The 18,550-nt window shown below is 36.1% G+C and overlaps 1 protein-coding gene across 1 annotated transcript in view; it reads right to left on the reverse strand.

The window, feature by feature from the left end:
- RP1 (RP1 axonemal microtubule associated) overlaps positions 1–18,550 on the reverse strand; it is a 330,542-nt gene that overhangs the window by 238,236 nt on the left and 73,756 nt on the right. Inside the window, exons 13-14 of the mRNA XM_044682704.1 lie at positions 16,815–17,027; positions 10,065–10,242 (exon numbers count right to left, since the gene is read on the reverse strand). Coding sequence (XP_044538639.1) covers positions 10,065–10,242; positions 16,815–17,027 — 391 coding nt within the window. The remainder of the gene's footprint in view (positions 1–10,064; positions 10,243–16,814; positions 17,028–18,550) is intronic.

Here is an 18,550-nt window from a genome sequence, read left to right on the forward strand (position 1 = left end):
CTGTAATTAACCCTGAGAGGGAAGAGTAGCTATATCCATTGGGATATAAAACTCTATCTAACCCTACTGAGAAAGTCAGAATGGATAAACCAAGGGGAGCAGGTGAGGGAAGAGGTCATAAAAGGGAGGGAAGAAGAGGGGGGAGGGAATTCATTAGGCCTTAAAAATAAAAATAGGGGAATAATAAGGGAGGGGATAGAAAGGGAAGTAATCAAGGGAGGGGACAAGGGTTACTGGATTAAAGCAAACCACTGGTTTAAAAGGAAATAGTGTAAGAAGAAAGGGTAGATCTAGGAGAGGATACTAAAATGTCGGCAAATACACAACTGATAATTATAACTCTGAATATGAATGGGATAAACTCGCCCATAAAACGGAAGCAAATAGCAGAGTGGATTAGAAACCAAAATCCTACCATATGTTGTCTACAAGAAATACATATGTGGCGGGTGGATATACATAAGTTTAAGGTAAAGGGATTGAGCAAAATTTGAGAAAAAGAAGGCAGGAGTGGCGATCGTGATTTCTGACAAAGCCAAAGTAAAAATAGAGATGATTTTAAAAGACAGGGAAGGTAATTACATCCTGATAAAAAGGCAGTATAGACAATGAGGAAATAACATTGCTCAATATGTATGCACCAAATGGCATAGCATCCAAATTTGTAAAGGAAAAACTGGCAGAGCTCAAGAAGGAAATAGATAGTAAAACCATACTAGTGGGAGATCTAAATATTCCTCTTTCACATCTAGATAAAACAAACCAAAAAATAAATAAGAAAAAGGTAAGAGAGGTGAATGAAGTCTTAGAAAAATTAGATTTAATAGATATATGCAGAAAAATAAATAAGGACAAAAAAGGAATACACATTCTTTTCAGCTGCACATGGTACATTCACAAAGATTGACGATGTAATAGGGCATAGAAACATTGCAAACAAATTCAAAAGAGCAGAAATAATAATGCAATAAAAATAATAATTAGTAAGGGCACCTGGATAGGCAAATCAAAAACTAATTGGAAATTAAGTAATATAATTCTCCAAAACCAGCTAGTCAAAGAAGAAATCATAAAAACAATAAATAATTTCATTAAGGAGAATGACAATGATGAGATATCCTACCAAACTCTATGGGATGCAGCCAAGGCAGTACTCAGGGGGAAATTTATATCCTAGAGTGCATATATTAACAAATTAGGGAGGGCAAAGATTAATGAATTGGGCATGCAACTTAAAAAATTAGAAAGCGAGCAAATTAAAAATCCCCAGATGAAAACTAAATTAGGAATACTAAAAATCAAGGGAGAAACTAATAAAATCAAAAGTAAAAGAACTATTGAATTAATAAATAAGACTAGAAGCTGGTATTTTGAAAAAACAGATAAAATAGACAAAGTACTGGTCAATCTAATAAAAAAAGGAAAGAAGAAAACCAAATTGATGGTATCAAAAATGAAAAGGGAGACCTCACTTCTAATGAAGGAGAAATTAAGGCAATCATTAAAAACTATTTTGCCCAATTATATGGCAATAAACACAGCAATCTAGGAGATATGGATGAATATTTACAAAAAGTATAAATTACCTAGATTAACAGCAGAAGAAATAGGATACCTAAATAATCCCATATCAGAAAAAGAAATTGAACAAGCCATCAAAGAACTCCCTAAGAAAAAATCGCCAGAGCCTGATGGATTCACAAGTGAATTCTATCAGACATACAAAGAGCAACTAATCCCAATACTATACAAATTATTTGATATTATAAGTAAAGAAGGAGCCCTACCAAATTCCTTTTATGACACAAATATGGTACTGATTACAAAGCCAGGTAGATCAAAAACAGGGAAAGAAAACTACAGACCAATCTCCCTAATGAATATAGATACAAAAATCTTAAATAGAATACTAGCAAAGATACTCCAGCAAGTGAAGAGATTCAATATAACAGTGATCACGAGGATCATCCACCATGACCAGGTGGGATTTATACCAGGAATGCAAGGATGGTTCAACATTAGGAAAACCATCCACATAATTGACCATATCAACAATCTAACAAACAAAAATCACATGATTATCTCAATAGATGCTGAAAAAGCCTTTGACAATATACAGCATCCATTCCTATTGAAAACACTGGAAAGTATTGGAATAGAAGGACCTTTCCTAAAAGTAATAAACAGTATATACCTAAAACCATCAACAAGCATCATATGCAATGGGGATAAATTTGAAGCCTTTCCAATAAGATCAGGAGTGAAACAAGGATGCCCATTATCACCTCTATTATTTAACATTGTACTAGAAACACTAGCAGTAGCAATTAGAGAAGAAAAAGAAATTGAATGTATCAAAATAGGCAATGAGGAGACTAAGCTATCACTCTTTGCAGATGATATGATGGTCTACTTAAAAAATCCTAGAGAATCAACTAAGAAGCTTGTAGAAATAATCAACAACTTTAGCAAAGTTGCAGGATACAAAATAAATGCACATAAATCATCAGCATTTCTATATATTTCCAACACATCACAGGAGCAAGAGGTAGAAAGAGAAACACTATTTAAAATCACCCTACACAACATAAAGTAGTTAGGAATCTATCTACCAAAACAAACACAGGAATTATACGAAAACAACTACAAAACACTTTCCAAACAATTAAAACTAGATCGAAACAATTGGAAAAACATTGATTGCTCATGGGCAGGATGAGCTAAAATAATAAAAATGACCATTCTACCCAAATTAATTTACCTATTTAGCGCCATACCTATCAAACTACCAAAAAACTTTTTACTGAATCATAAAAAACTATAACAAAGTTCATTTGGAGTAACAAAAGATCAAGAATATCAAGAGAAATAATGAAAAAAATGTGAAGGAAGGGGGCCTAGCAGTACCAGATATTAAACTATACTATAAAGCAGTGGCCATCAAAATGGTATGGTACTGGCTGAGAGACAGAAGGGAGGATCAGGGGAATAGACTTGGGGTAAGTGACATCAGCAAGACAGTGTATGACAAACCCAAAGAGCCCAACTTTTGGGACAAAAATCACTATTTGACAAAAACTGCTGGGAAAATTGGAAAACAATATGGGAGAGATTAGGTTTAGATCAACATTTCACACCCTGCACCAAGATAAATTCAGAATGGGTGAATGACTTGAATATAAAGAGGGAAACTATAAATAAGTTAAGTGAACACAGAATAGTATACTTGTCAGATCTCTGAGAAAGGAAAGATTTTAAAACCAAGCAAGAGTTAGAGAAAATTACAAAATGTAAAATAAATGATTTTGATTATATCAAACTAAAAAGCTTTTGTACAAACAAAAGCAATGTAGCCAAAATCAGAAGGGAAACAACAAATTGGGAAAAAATCTTTATAACAAAAAACTCTGACAGGGGTCTAACTACTCAAATATACAAGGAGTTAAATCAATTGTATAAAAAATCAAGCCTTTCCCCCCAATTAATAAATGAGCAAGGGACTTGAATAGGCAATTTTCAGATAAAGAAATCAAAAGTATCAATAAGCACAGGAGAAAGTGTTCTAAATCTCTAATTATTAGAGAAGAGAAATGCAAATCAAAACAACTCTGAGATATCACCTCACACCTAGCAAATTGGCTAAAATGATAGAAGGGGAGAGTAATGAATGTTGGAGAGGATGTGGCAAAATTGGGACATTAATGCATTGCTGGTGGAGTTGTGAACTGATCCAACCATTCTGGCTGGCAATTGGGAACTATGCTCAAAGAGCTACAAAAGAATGCCTGCCCTTTGATCCAGTCATAGTATTGTTGGGTTTATACCCCAAAGAGATCATAGATAAACAGACTTGCATGAAAATATTTATAGCTGTGCTTTTTGTGGTGGCAAAAAACTGGAAAATGAAGGTATGCCCTTCAATTGGGGAATGGCTGAACAAATTGTGGTATATGCTGGTGATGGAATACTACTGTGCTCAAAGGAATAATAAACTGGAGGAATTCCATGTGAACTGGAAAGACCTCCAGGAATTGATGCAGAGTGAAAGGAGCAGAGTCAGAAGAATATTGCACACAGAGACCAATACACTGTGGTAAAATCGAATATAATGGACTTCTGTATTAGCAGCAATGCAATGACCCAGGACAATTCTGAGGAACTTATGGTAAAGAACGCTACCCACATTCAGAGGAAGAACTGCAGGAGTGGAAACACAGAGGAAGAACAACTGCTTGAATGCATGGGTTGAGGCTGATGTGATTCAGAATATAGACTCGAAGCTATCACACCAATGTAACTATCAATAGTTTGGAAGTGGGTCTTGATCAATGACACATGTTAAAACCAGGGGAAATGCGCATCATCTATTGGGGGGGATGTTGAAGGGGAGTGAAGGGGAGGGTATGAACATGAATCATGTAACCATGTTAACTTTTCTAAAAAATAAATATTATTAAATAGTCAAAAAAAAAAAGAGTGATAGCTTTGTCTCCTCATTGCCTATTTTAATACCTTCACTTTCTTTTTCTTCTCTAATTGCCACTGCTAGTGTTTCTAGTATAATGACACACTAATACATTGCTGTTGGAGTTGTGAATTGATGCATCCAATCTGGATGGCAATTTGGAACTATGCCCAAAGGGTTATAAAAGACTGTCTGCCCTTTGATCCAGCCATACCACTACTGGGTTTATACCCCAAAGAGATCATAGGGAAAAAGACACGTACAAAAATATTTAGAGCCTCACTTTTTGTAGTGGCAAAAAACTGGAAAATGAGGGTATGCCCTTCAATTGGGGAATGGCTGAACAAATCGTGGTATATGCTGGTGAGGAACACTATTGTGCTCAATGGGATAAAGAACTGGAGGAATTCCATGTGAACTGGAATGACCTCCAGGAATTGATGCAGAGTGAAAAAAGCAGAACCAAGAGAACATTATATACAGACATTGATACACTGTGCTAAAATCAAATGTAATGAACTTCTCTACTAGCAGCAATGCAATGATCCAGAACAATTCTGAAGGACTTATAAGAAAGAACTCTATCCACATCCAGAGGAAGAACTGTGGGAGTAGAAACACAGAAGAAAAACAACTGCTTGAACACATGGGATAATGGGGATATGATTTGGGATATAGACTCTAAGCCACCACCCCCCCAGTGCAACTATCAATAATATGGAAATAGATCAATGATACATGTAAAACCTAGTGGAAATACACGTTGGCTATGGGGTGTGGGGGTTGCGGGGGAGACAAAAAACACGAATCATGTAACCATGGAAAATTTTTCTAAAAAATGAATAAAAAAAGGAAAAAATAGAATTTGGTTTTCTGAACTATGATATGAATGTTGTTCTTTAGTCTGAGTCTGATCCAATTTTTTGTGACCCCCATTGGGAGTTTTCTTAGCAAAGGCACTGAGATGGCATGCCATTTCCTTCTCCACCGCATTTTACAGATAAGAAACTGAGACAAAAAGGATTAAATAACTTGCCCAGGATCATCTAACTAGGAAGTATCTGAGCCCAAATTTGAATTCAGGTCCTCTCGACACCAGGACCAGCATAATATCCATTGTACCACCTAGCTATTGATGAAATACAACAGCAAAATTAAATACTCTTGACTGGGAACAGAGTCATTTTCTGAGAAATGGAGGAATGGAAAGAATATGTTTACCCTGAGAAGACTTGGCCTTATCAAGAAGAGTTTAAAATGTCATAGAGTAGGAAGGGGAAATACCCTTATAAAATTAAATAATATATCTTGAAATAACCAAGAGTTTTGATAAAATTTCTTATATTGTTATAGGGAGAATTTAAAAAATGGTCTAGATCAGTGATGGGCAAAGTTTTTAAAGAGGGGGCCAAAGGAAAGGAAATGCTCATGTCATTCTGTTCCTAAAGCAACTCTTTCAAACTTACATCGTATTGTATAGTACTCATTGTATTCATCAGATTAGGAATAATGTGCCCAGGTGGGATAGAACATTTCAGAGGGCCGCATCATACCCATCACTGGTCTAGATGATGGTATAATTGGGTGAAATTATAACTGAAGAATTGTGCAGAGTCCTGATTTGTAAATCAGTATCTAAGTAGACAAGATTATCCAGAAGATGTTGTTAGTCGTGGCTTAGTTTTTACCAATGACTTGATAAATTGGTCAATATGTATTTATCAATGATCTCCTATGTTCCAGCCACTTGACCCCCATTGCCTAGCCCTTACCACTCTTCTGCCTTGGAACCAATACACAGTATTGATTCCAAGATGGAAGGTAAGTTTTTAAAAAAATAAGATAAAATAAAATAAAAGGTAGAGTTGAGGACAAAGGAAATTCACGGCATCAGGCACAACGATGTAAAGATGTGGAGATGGGAAATGAGTGCCAGTGCCATGTTTGAGAAATGGCAAGGCCAGTTGGCCTGAACTACAAAGTGTGTGAAAAAGAGAAATATATAATAGGTTGGGAAAGGTCAGTTAGAATGTGGTTGTCAAGGTCTTTAATTGGCAGTGGTTATGATACAAACTTGGGAGAGACAATAGACATCTGGCACCACTTGGAAATGGCTATTTCTTTAGACCAGTGATGGGTAAACTACAGCCCGCAGGCCAGATGTGGCCCCCTGAAATGTTCTATCCAGCCATGTGACATTATTCCTAATCTGACCAATACAAAGAGTAGGATACAATACGATGAAACTTCGAAAGAGTTGCCTTAGGAACAGACTGACAGATGAGCATTTCCTTCCCTTTGGCCCTCTCTTTAAAAAGTTTGCCCATCCCTGCTCTAGAGCATAAAGCCTCCGCCTATGGTGGAGAATTGCTAGGGAATACTAGAAAGTGGGGCTATTCTCACAAGCACAACAGCACAAGCACTTGGAGGAAAATGAGAGCTATGTTTGTAGTCTCTAATGTGTTTTTCAAACTCAGATGATCCTGAACCTTTGATACAAGATTCCTTCTCCAACTACTCCTCTTGTCATCTGTGTCCAGAGTCCCTAGTATGTAAAGTCACCTCTTTAATAATAATGAAAAATATCAAGTTCTTATTCATTTTCAATTTAACATGTATTTGATAATGTACCAACTATGTGTAGAGCACTGGACTGGGAGTTGAGAAGATTTAAAGACTAAATAAACGCCTGGGGTATTTACAATTCATCTAGGGAATGAAATACGAATACAAATATGTATTATCTTTTAATCCCCTTTGCCTCAGTTTCCTCATCTATAAAACAAGCTGCAGAAGGAACTGGCAAACCACTCCAGGATCTTTGACAACAAAACCCCAAATGGGGTCAGGAAGAATCAGGCACAACTGAAATGACTAAACAACAACAATAAGATAGAAGCCAATGATCCTAATTTTAATCTCAATTTTGATTCCTATTTTAGAGTCCCTTTGGCTCTCCAACTTTGTATTTTCAATTAATGATTCTTGGCACTGCCAACCCAAATACAGGCTTCTAGAACCTTGTTAAATAAGAATATTCATTCTAGTAGCAACTTATCTAGATTTGGGAGACCTCCCTCTGCATCATGGAAGATTCCCCCAGCCCAACAACAGCCCACAAGAAGTCCTTGCCCCCCTCCCCAACTCCATGAAAAAATATATATAATGTTAGATAAAAGAATTAGGATCTAAAAATATTTTGAGTGCCTAAGGCCAAATCTAACAACATAAAACATCATAGGTTTAAAATGTATCGTCCTATTCTTTGGTTCAAAAATTTGACTACAAATTATAGAATGAGAGAGGTGCAGTTTAGGAATTTTAATTTATTTGAGAGATCAGTGTGTGCCAGCGGTAAGTTATGGCTTAGATAAAAATGCTGAGACCATTTTAGTCACTAATCAATGCTTTTTTCTCAGGATGCAAACTGAAAAAAATTGGTACATGTCAGAAAATCTGGCAAAAAATGTGCATTGTGTGATACACTGTATATTTTAATCACAAAGCTAAAACAGAATATGAATTTTTTTAAATGCATGTTTCAACATATTTGGACACAACTGTACTTTGAACTTGATACAAAATAACTTCTGCCTTCTTCCTCTACTTCCTCCTTCTCCTCCCCCTATCAATTTTATTCTGCTGTGAATAGGCTTTAACTAGTGTAGAAGGTAAAAAGGGAAGAGGAGGGAAGAGAGCCTCAAACCAAGTCCCATAAACATCTAAGATTAATGGAAGTGACCTGGATGAGGATACAAGAAAAAAGATGGAAAAGGAATGGTCAAATAGATAGGAAGAGAACCAGGAAAAAGTGAAGTCTCAAAAACCTAGAGTGAAGAGAATATCAAAAAGAAGTGCATGATCAAGGGTATTAAAACCTGCAGAGAGGTCAAGAAAGATGATGATGGAGAGAAAGGCATTAGATTTGGTCCCTAAGGCATCATTGATAACTTTGGATTGAATAGTTTCAGCAGTAACAATGAGGTAGGAGGTCAGAAAGAAGAGAGTTAATAAAAGGGTGGGAAGAAAGGAAATGGAAGTATCTATTTGTAGAAAGCCTTGTCAGAAAACTCAGCTACAAAAGGAAGGAAAAATTTAGGATGAGAGCTAAGAAATATAGGATCAAGTGAGGATTTTTTTAGGATGAGGAAGATAAATGCACAGGGAAAGAGGGAGTTATAAGGTTTGTGGAAGGATGAAAAGACTTAGAAAAGCCGTTCTGGTAAGGGGGAAAGTGACTCATTTAGGGAGGTATAAAAGGATTGCTGCAGTGAGGGCACAGTTGAGATTCCATGACATAAATTTCTGGTAGACGTAATCATCATACTTTTCATTTTTTGGCAGCAATGTAAGAGCCAAGACAATGGATGCTGGGAGTAATCCAAAGCTGAAGCCTGGCAGGGCAAGATATAGAATAAGTGGACAAGTGCTTCAAGAGAAGAGGACCAAAGAGTATTGACTTCAAGTCATATAATACCACATTCTTCAAAGTATTAAAATTGGGAATTACCCAAAGAGTAATGGAGAGGCATATGAGAAAGGGGAAAGGGTTAGTGAGCGAACTGCCTAAAAAGGAAGTATTAAGGGAACATGATATGAAGTATAGCATCAGAAAAAGTTATAACTGAAAAAAAAATGATGAGCAAATGAGGTTGAGAGCGATGGTAGCAAAATCATTGTTTCTCTGGATAAGTACAAAGGGATAAAAATGCAAACATTTCACATGGGAAATAAGGGGAACAAGGTGCCCTTATAGGAGGTGCTTGGTAAATGTTTAATGATTAATTGATTCTTACAAGGTCATTATCCCCAGGACCTAGTTAAAACCCAAGAGTGCCATCAGTCACAAGCCCCAACTATAACCATTATTCAAGGTCCATACAAAATGTCATTTTCTCTATCTTCACATCTCCAAAGTAAATGTCGTCTCTTACTCTTTCCCTCCATGTTTTGATTGTACACCTATATCTGGAAGTATAGTATGTATCCCACTTTGCATTTTAGTTATCTGTGTATTTGAGGCAACTAGTAGGTATGGCTGATAGAGTTCTGAGTCTAGAGTCAAAAAGACCTGAGTTCAACTCCAGCCTCAGATGCCTTCTAACTATATGACACTGAGCAAGTCATCAAAAAAAAAAAAAACCAACCTTCTGTCTCAGTTTCCTCATTTGTAAAATGAGGATAGTAATAGAACCTACCTCCCAGGAAAGTTGGGAAGATCAAACAAAATAATTGTAAAGTAAATAGCATAGGTATTGAGCCCTATTAAGATTATGTGAATGTTAGCAGTTTCATCATTGCCATTGTCATCATCATCTACCTGACTAAATTCTCTTTTTGAGAGAAGGAATATGCACTATTCATTCTATTACCCTATAACGCCAACACCAGTACTTTTATATGTGGCAGGAACATAATATATATGCTAAACTGAATTGAATGGCAATTCACTACATAAAGGAAAAAAACTTCAGCGTAATAGACTTATACTAGCCTAAATATAATTACATTCTTTGGTATTCCACCACATAATTTGTTGTACATATTAAAACATTTAGTTTTTATTGTTGATATTTGTTTGTTTTAATTATCAACATACATTGGATGACTTGTGGATAGAAGAAAACACCTGGGTCTTTAGTATAAAGAACTGGCTTCATCTGACCATCTGGCAGAAGTCCCATGAACAGGCCTTTACTTTTCACTGATTCCAGACTTATGGATCCATTTTCCAAGTTCCTCTGAATTTTAAAGTGACAGTTGAGATCTCCTGTGCCCTGAGGACAAAACACACAAAAATTTATATGTATTAACATCACAGTGGGAAAAAAGAAATCCAGGTTACATCTTAACTGGCCATTTTCTCAGCTATGTCATTTCCTTCAAACCTTCATTATTAACCAAAGCTACTCCTCTATGTTTTACCCACTTGGTTCTTCATTTGGAAGATACAGGAATCACATATTGTGCTGCTGAGTGTAAAGGCCACATGTTACTCAAAGTGACTCTAGGATATTCTTCAACACTTCAAATCACGGAGGAGTAAAAATTCAGGCGGGGTTTCAATTAGAACAGATCTTACTACAATTGCCTGTTTCTGCAGATAAGTACAAAGGAATAAAAATGCAAACACTTCACATGGGACAATAATCTAATAGAATGTCTATAAAAGCAGAAAAGAAAACAATTGATCTCACAAACATATTTTTACATTTTTCAAGTTTGTTACTGTTCAATCATTTTCATTTGGTCTGACTCTTCATGACCCTATTTGAAGTCTCCTTGGCAAAGATACTTCAATAGCTTACCATTTTCTTCTACAAATGATTTTATAGTTGAGGAAACTGAGGCAATCAGGTTTGCGTGACTTGGTCAGGGCCAAACAGTTAGTAGGTATCTAACGCCAGATTTTAACTCATGAAGATGAATCTTCCTGATTCCAAGTCCAACACTATATCCACTATGCCACCCAGTTAAGGGTAATTTTTGTTTACTATCATTACTCCTTTAATGTGTTTAGTGTTTTCCCTTACTCTAACCCTTAAAGGTGGATTTAGTAGTTTTTTCCTGTTCTTTTTAATCAATACTCATTATTCCCAGTATGAACAGGGACCAGTTGTCATAGTGATGAGAAAAAAATAGAGAAAAGTGCTTGTAAGGGTCATGAAAGACTTTGCATGTCCTGCCTATTAATCAGGGAGAGCTGTCTCATAGATGAACTCCCTGCTGATTTTTACATTACTATAGCCCTTTCACATATAAAACTTATGCATCTTTTCCTTCAGTCATCAGCATTAGCATCAATTATGGTTCTAGGTGTTGCTACCACAAAAAAGTGCTTCTATGAAAATATATGTATGTCTATATATACACATATGCATGCAAATACATATAAACATGCATATATACATATACACATCCACAAATGCAAAACCCCTCTTTGTATCTTTGCCTTTCTTGGGATAGATGTCTAAATTAGCTAAATTGCTAAATTAGTTTTTACTTTCTAATCCTTTAAAAAAAAAAGGTAGAGATAAAGCTGGTCTCAAAACTAGGAAGACCTTGGTTCAAGTTACACCCATGAACCACACTGACTGTGTGATCCTGAGCAAGTCACACAACTTTTCAGAGTATTAGGCAGCTCTCTAAGATTTGCATAGAGTTGCATAGATTGAGGAAGTTTCCTCATTCAAAAGTTCCCTCTAGTCATGAAATCATGGATCTAAGTGCTTATTCTAATGTTTTTAATAGTCATTTGTTTCCCTCTCAGTTGTCAAGACCAAAATCAAAGTCTGTAATTACAAACTAAGTAGGAAAATTAAGAAGATTTGTGAATATTTCAAGAAAAAAAATAAAAGATTTTGTCCTGACTATGGTTGTGTCTGCACATGCCTCCTACTAGAATATAATCAGGACTTTTAAAAACTGAACTCAGTAAAAAATTGCTTTTTATCAACAGATGAGACCAACTCATCTGCTTCACTCGATATTTTGGTTTTTTTAACCAGTGGTTCTGGCCTCATAGTCCCAACCTATATTACCATTTTACATTAAAGTTATTTTTGGTCGGTGTTATCTGAAACATTTTTTTTCAGCTCTTTACATGTACAGAGAGACATTTGCATTTTGCACGTGTGGGCAGAGCCAGAAAAAGAGTGTGACCAGAGCTGAACAGAGTGGGAGAATCATTTCCTGGTTCCTATAAAACCATCCTCTTGTTTATTGCACGGATCGTGTTTTATTCTTTTTTTTTTGAGACCAAAATGCAACATTGATGACTCACATGTTGCTTGTTCCTTAAAACTCCAACATTTTTCTTTTATATTTTTGCTTAACTTGTTCCTCTCCACAGTGTCTCTTTGAGACTCTTTTCTCAAAAATAGACAACCTCACCTGGAACTCTGCCAATTAGGGTCCACTTAAGTAATGTATTTCTCCATCATATTTTATGGCTACAGAAATAGAAATTAGGGGATAGCCTTCACTCAGCTTGGATGAAAATGTTTTTCTTCTTTTAAAGAATTTTTAAATGGGTTATGGCTGATGTTTACTATACTCTAAACTACCTATACCTGAGATACTTATCTCCCTTAAAAGAGTTTTTATTTTTCCACAATTACAAATATTTCTACAATTCTCCTCCCAGTAAATTATAAGCTTCTTTAGCATAGGGACTCTGATTTTTGACTTTTACATTGATAGAACTTAGCACAATACATGGTACATGGTAGGCATTTAATCAGTACTTGTTGTTGAATTGAGCACAAGAAAATGACTACAAACAAATTAAGTGAGTATGTTTTCTTCAGACATTTGGCAAGCATCTTTTAAGCATCTACCACATTTAAGGCACCAGCCATGGCCCTGGGGAAGATACAAATATAAATTATGCCATGTCTTCAAGGACTTAAATTGATTCAAATAATCAATAGGAAAAAGGAAAGAGAAGTACAAACAACTAGTTATGCTAGTTCAAAAGAGGGAAAGATTCCTTCTTTTGGTAAGTATCAGAAAAGACTTCATATGGAAAGATGAAATGGGTAGAACATCAATAGGAGCATATGGGGGCAGGGGAGGCAAATAGGGAAGGAAGCTATTTTTATAAGGGCTGTTGTGAAGAAAGCATTTTGTAAACTGTGAAGCATTATTTAAATGTCAGGTTTGTTGGGGTTTGTTGTTATTGTGGGATGAGAAATAGCAGGCTGTGATTTCATCTGTATGGGGAACTCCTGGTGTGGAAATGACCTTTGCCAATGCAAACAATTCATAGCTCATTAGCAATTTACACTCTTAGAGAGTTGGGTGGGACAATGAGATAAGAAATTTGCTCAGTCACAAAGAAGGTATACTTCAGAGGAAGTATTTGAACCCAGGTCTTTCTCATTCCATGGCTAGCCCTTTATCTATTATACTATGCTATTTCTCAAGTTATTGTTAGTAATAATAATAAAAATTAATTAGGAATAGCTAGGGTGTATAGAATACTTTAATGTTTCCAAAATGTTTCACATATATGATCTCATTTGATCCTCATAACAACTCTGGGAGAGAGGTGCTACTTTAATTCTCATTTTACATTTAAGGACAGTAAGGAAGACAGAGGTTAAATGACTTGCACTCACATAGCCAAGTAAATGTCTGACACAAGGTTGGAACTCAATTCTTCATGACTCCAGATCCAACATTCTTTCCTCACTATTTCCCACCCCCACTCCTATATGTAATTTGTTGCCAAGACATACAGATTTCATCTTTGTAACATCACTCCAAAATGCCCTTGTCTCTTCTGATACTGCATCTCAGAATTTCACACCTGGACTATTGCATCAGCCTGGTGGTGGATCAGTCTCCCTGAAGTCTCTCCTCACTCTAATCCAATGGTTCCCAAGCTTTTTTGGCCTATCTCACCCTTTTCAGAAAAAATATTACTTAGTGCTCCTGGAAATTAATTTTTTCATTTTAATAGCAATTAATAGGAAAGATAAATGCACCTGCAGCACCCACCAGGGGGTGGTGGCACCCACTTTGGGAATCACTAAATCACTAATCCATCTTCCACTCAGCCACTAAAGTGATTTTCCTAAAGTGTAAGTCTCATCATGTCTCTTTCTACTCAGTAAGCTTCAGTGACTTCTTATTGACTCTAGGGCAAATATAAAATTCTCTGGCATACATATTTCTAAGTCCAAATCTAATCTCAGACATTTACTAGCAGTGTGACCTTGGGCAAGTCACTTAGTCCTGTTTGCCTCAATTTCCTCATCTATAAAGTGATATCAATAATAGGATATTGATTGAGGAGGCAGGAGATCTTTAGTGGCTTCAGGATATATGTCTGTTGTTCTCTTCCCCCACTATTCACCATCATGATACAATCCCAAAGTGGGGGATTTCAAACAATATTAAAACTTTCCCCTTTTCAAATTCTAAGTTAATCTTAGGGTATCAATGGAAGCCTTTCTCTAGGTCATTTTAAGAACTAAAATTAATAGAGAGTGATAAAATTAAAAATATCATGATTTCAAAGGGTTTATTGAAAGCCATTTAGAAAAATGAAGCCACGTGCCTGTTGAGTTAGTTCAAAATATGCGGGCCCCGTTACCTCTTCCTCCCATCCTGGCTCCGCTCCAAATCACCAAAAAAAAGAGCAAGTACCAATGCCATCCTCAGCCTTTATACTGTTAGTTTTGTAATTATACTTCCTGCCCACCTGATTACACAAGAGGAATCATGAGAAATGTAGTTTGAAAGAGATCTCAGTGTCCACAGGGAGTTTAGATCAGGGACCTCAAAATTAGTTCAAGGACTCCCAAATTTCCAATATCACATTATATAGACATTCTGTTAGTGGAACACTTGGGCTATTTGCTTGTCTTTCCTTCTTTCCACATCACTAACCCACCTCCTATTCCAACAATATCTTTTTTCATTAAGATCCCTTCTAATAAGTCTGGAACATACTTGAGTTCACTGTGTATCTCTTCATCACCTTTTGGGTCATCTACCCACAATTCTGATTCTTTAGGAATAATCTTGTTTCAAGATGTGTAACCATATAGCACCAGGAATTCCAAAAGGCAAAAAAGGGGAAGGGCACTGTATAACAATAGCATATGACACAATGGAAGAGGGGTCCAAGTGTGTTAGCCTCTAATCTAAATCTAAAGCCCAATCTAAAGCTCAGCTCCCCTTCACACAACTCTTCTTGAATTCCTACCAATATATTTGGCCCTGGGGGAAAATATGAAGTAGACATGTTTTGCTTTAGTATTCTCTCATTCCAGCACCCTTTTTCCCTAGGGAGGCCATTGATTCCTCCTACACAAACTATACTGTGCCTCATTTGTCCTTTCATAATCTTCCTTAAGCATGATGAAAGAGAGACAACATGGTAGAGGAAAAAGTAGCAGATTTGGAGTCAGAAAAGACTAGGGTTCAAATATCCCTTGGACACTTATTAACTGCCTGACCAGGTAACTTCTCTGAGGTCCAACTTTACCTGTAAAGAGGGTATAATATTACTTATAGTACTGACCTCAAAGGGTTATTATAAAGGCCAAATGAGTTATATCTTAGACAGGTATTTATTATCTTGCATAATTAACTGGACCAAGATTGAACAGAAGAAAAGTGATCTAGCTTGTATTGAGGAAATTGCACAGTATTTTTAATGAAGTCAAGATTCTCTCTGAAACAAAAGCTCATTATTTTGTAACATCTATTTTCTTCCAGTGATGGGCATGAATCATGAAATGCTATAGTGTCCAAATAATTAACGTTCCAGCTGAAGGCCAAAGGGCCATGGAGAGGCACGTGTTTGATGAGAGCAAATTTAATTATTGCCAATGAAGAACTGTGCAGGAAGAAACAATGTAAAGAATATCATGCAAGGAATGTCTGGCAAGAGAAGGAGGTGGGCTATCACCATGTAATCGAAACAAAAGATAACTGATGGGCAATCCAAGTGCTCTACTGATATTCATTAAATGTCAAGAAAACTAGCAAGAGAGCCCCAGAGTAAATGGGAGCTCCCCCTCATGGAGTATTTATATGGGGACATGAATGAGAGTCACACAGAATGATGTTCATTCCTTCCAGAGACATTTACATTTGATAGATTGATTATCAATATTAATCTAGAAATTGTGAATGATACTCTCTTCTGCTATAGCCTGTTTAATTTCTACTACTCTTACTATGGTTATGGAAGGAGGCTGCATAGGAAAAAAATACCATTTTGTATTTCTCATTCGCCATACAACTCATGAACTGTAGAATCATCCCCTAGTGGGCGACCTAGTGGTTCATATATTTCTCTTTAGCTAAGTTGGTACTAAGCAAATACAGTCTATCATTAGAATCATATTCAAAGTTTTTTCAACATGGCAGAATAGTAAAGAAATTTTTACGTATGAGGCTTATTCTATAAGAACAAAGAGAGGGTAATCGCATACCATAACAAGATATTAGAGTAGAGGTTTTATGGACACTTGAAAACAAAACCAAAAAAAGCTTTTCAAGCTCAAAGAAAAAAGTTTAGTGCTATGATTTCAGATGCAGGCAGCAGTCTATTTGGTGACAGGATGTCCTTATTTTGTCACCAAATAGAACCCTGCCTTCAAAGAAATGGCTACTTATTGTACCTATTTTTAAAGCCAATCCTAATTATTGACAATCCTTTCAACAACTTTTTAGTTAGAAAATGTCATTTCTATGTAAAATTCACATGCCAGTCTAGAGGATGCTCATCATTTTAAAAACAAATAAAAGACACAAAAATGGCATCTTCATTTCTATTATTGGAAAATTTCTTAAACATTTGCTGAGAAAAATGAGAGCAGATGCTTACTCTTCCATCACAGTGGCCATCCTTGATCCTAAGAAACATTCTTGGATTCTTCAAACTTTCAAACATGCAAATCCCAGAGCCGATTTTATGCACTTTCCAGTGGGATTCTTCAGATTGATTTCCTGCTCCACTGCAGCTCCCATCAGACTGGAGGGTCAGAGCCTGGCATAAGCTGGTGGTGAGCAGAATTACTGCACTGTTGTGGAACACACCCTTTAAAGCAATTGATAGATGGTATAAGCATTAACTGATGGCCTCATTCTTCTTTCTGTTGTCTAGGATACCTATTCTCTGGACAAGATTTCTGATCTGAGCATCTTAGGAAGAGCATAATGATATAGCAACAAGAATGGTAAAATCAAAGTCAATGGACCAAGGCTCATACCCCAGCTCTGCTATTAACTACCTATGCCACCTTGGGCAAATCACTGAGCCCCTCCAGACTTTAGTTTTCTCCTCTAAAATGAGGAATAAAATGAAGATTCTGTGAAATATTCAGAAAAAAATAGGAAGACTTATATGAGTTGATGCAGAGTGAATTAAACAGAACAAGAGAGTTAGTGGGTTAAGAGGAATTCTACACAAGGACTACAACAATGGAAAAGCAAAAAATAGGAAAACAGAACTGGATGCTACATCATGACAATAGCCAAGATTGACCCCAGAGAAGAGTTAAGAAAATATAACTGTATCCTTTCATTGCAGAGTTGGAAGATTACAGATGTGAAATATTGCATATGTTGTCAGTGTTCTTGTTTGACTAAATTGTGGGGTTTTTTTTAATCTTTGATACAAGAAAAAGTTCATTATGGTAGGAGAGAGAAAGGGATATATTTGGAAATGAGTGTTAGATACAAAAATCATTAAACAAAAAATGGGAGAAAAATTAACCAATGATTACTGAAAAATAAAATATCTTCAGAAAAAAGGAGGTGCTAGACTAGATCTCTAAGGTCCCACCCAGATCTAAATCTATGATCTCTTTATCTAGGCAAGAGGCAATTGTAGACTCATGAGCAAAATGTTTTATTTTGGAGTCACAAGTAATATGTGCCCAATGAGAGTTTTTAAAAAATCATCCTTTTTACATTAGTCATGTCTAAGAAATGTTCTCACCAGGTGAACTTCACAGGATCCATTTTACCAATATTTATGTCTATCTGGAAGGGAAAATATTGATATTCAACAGCTATATGATGCTATCGTTAAACTAGAGGAGAAAATGAAATCTTCTCACATTTGAAGCTTAGGAAAATGAGCTTGAGTTGTTAGTTCCCGAATCAACTGTCTTTCACCAAATATGTTGCTCTCTTCTTCAAGAAAGTACTGCAGAAGCTAATAGCAAATATAGCTCACACAGAGAGCACTGACTTAAAGGAGAAGATACATAAGAGGTTATCTAATGCAATTGGCTACTTTTATGCATGAGGATAAATTCTCATTTTTTGCATGAGGAAACCAAGACACAGCAAAAAGATTCAGTGACTTGCCAGGGATACATGAAAATTGACAAAGATGGTATTCTTATTCTAAACCCTATGCTCTTTCCACTATACTATATCAATATTCTTCAGAGGAATAAAAACTTTGTAGAGAACTTCTTTCCCTTGATGTGACTCTTTACATTTGACCCCAGAAAATTATGATTTGTTATTCCAAGCTGCACTGTCTAATTTTGCTCTAAAGTTTGCTAAAAACATGCAGAACATGAGAGTAAATGAACTGATAGGCAATTG

Source organism: Gracilinanus agilis, chromosome 1 (assembly GCF_016433145.1).
Source record: "Gracilinanus agilis isolate LMUSP501 chromosome 1, AgileGrace, whole genome shotgun sequence".
Lineage (NCBI taxonomy): Eukaryota > Metazoa > Chordata > Mammalia > Didelphimorphia > Didelphidae > Gracilinanus > Gracilinanus agilis.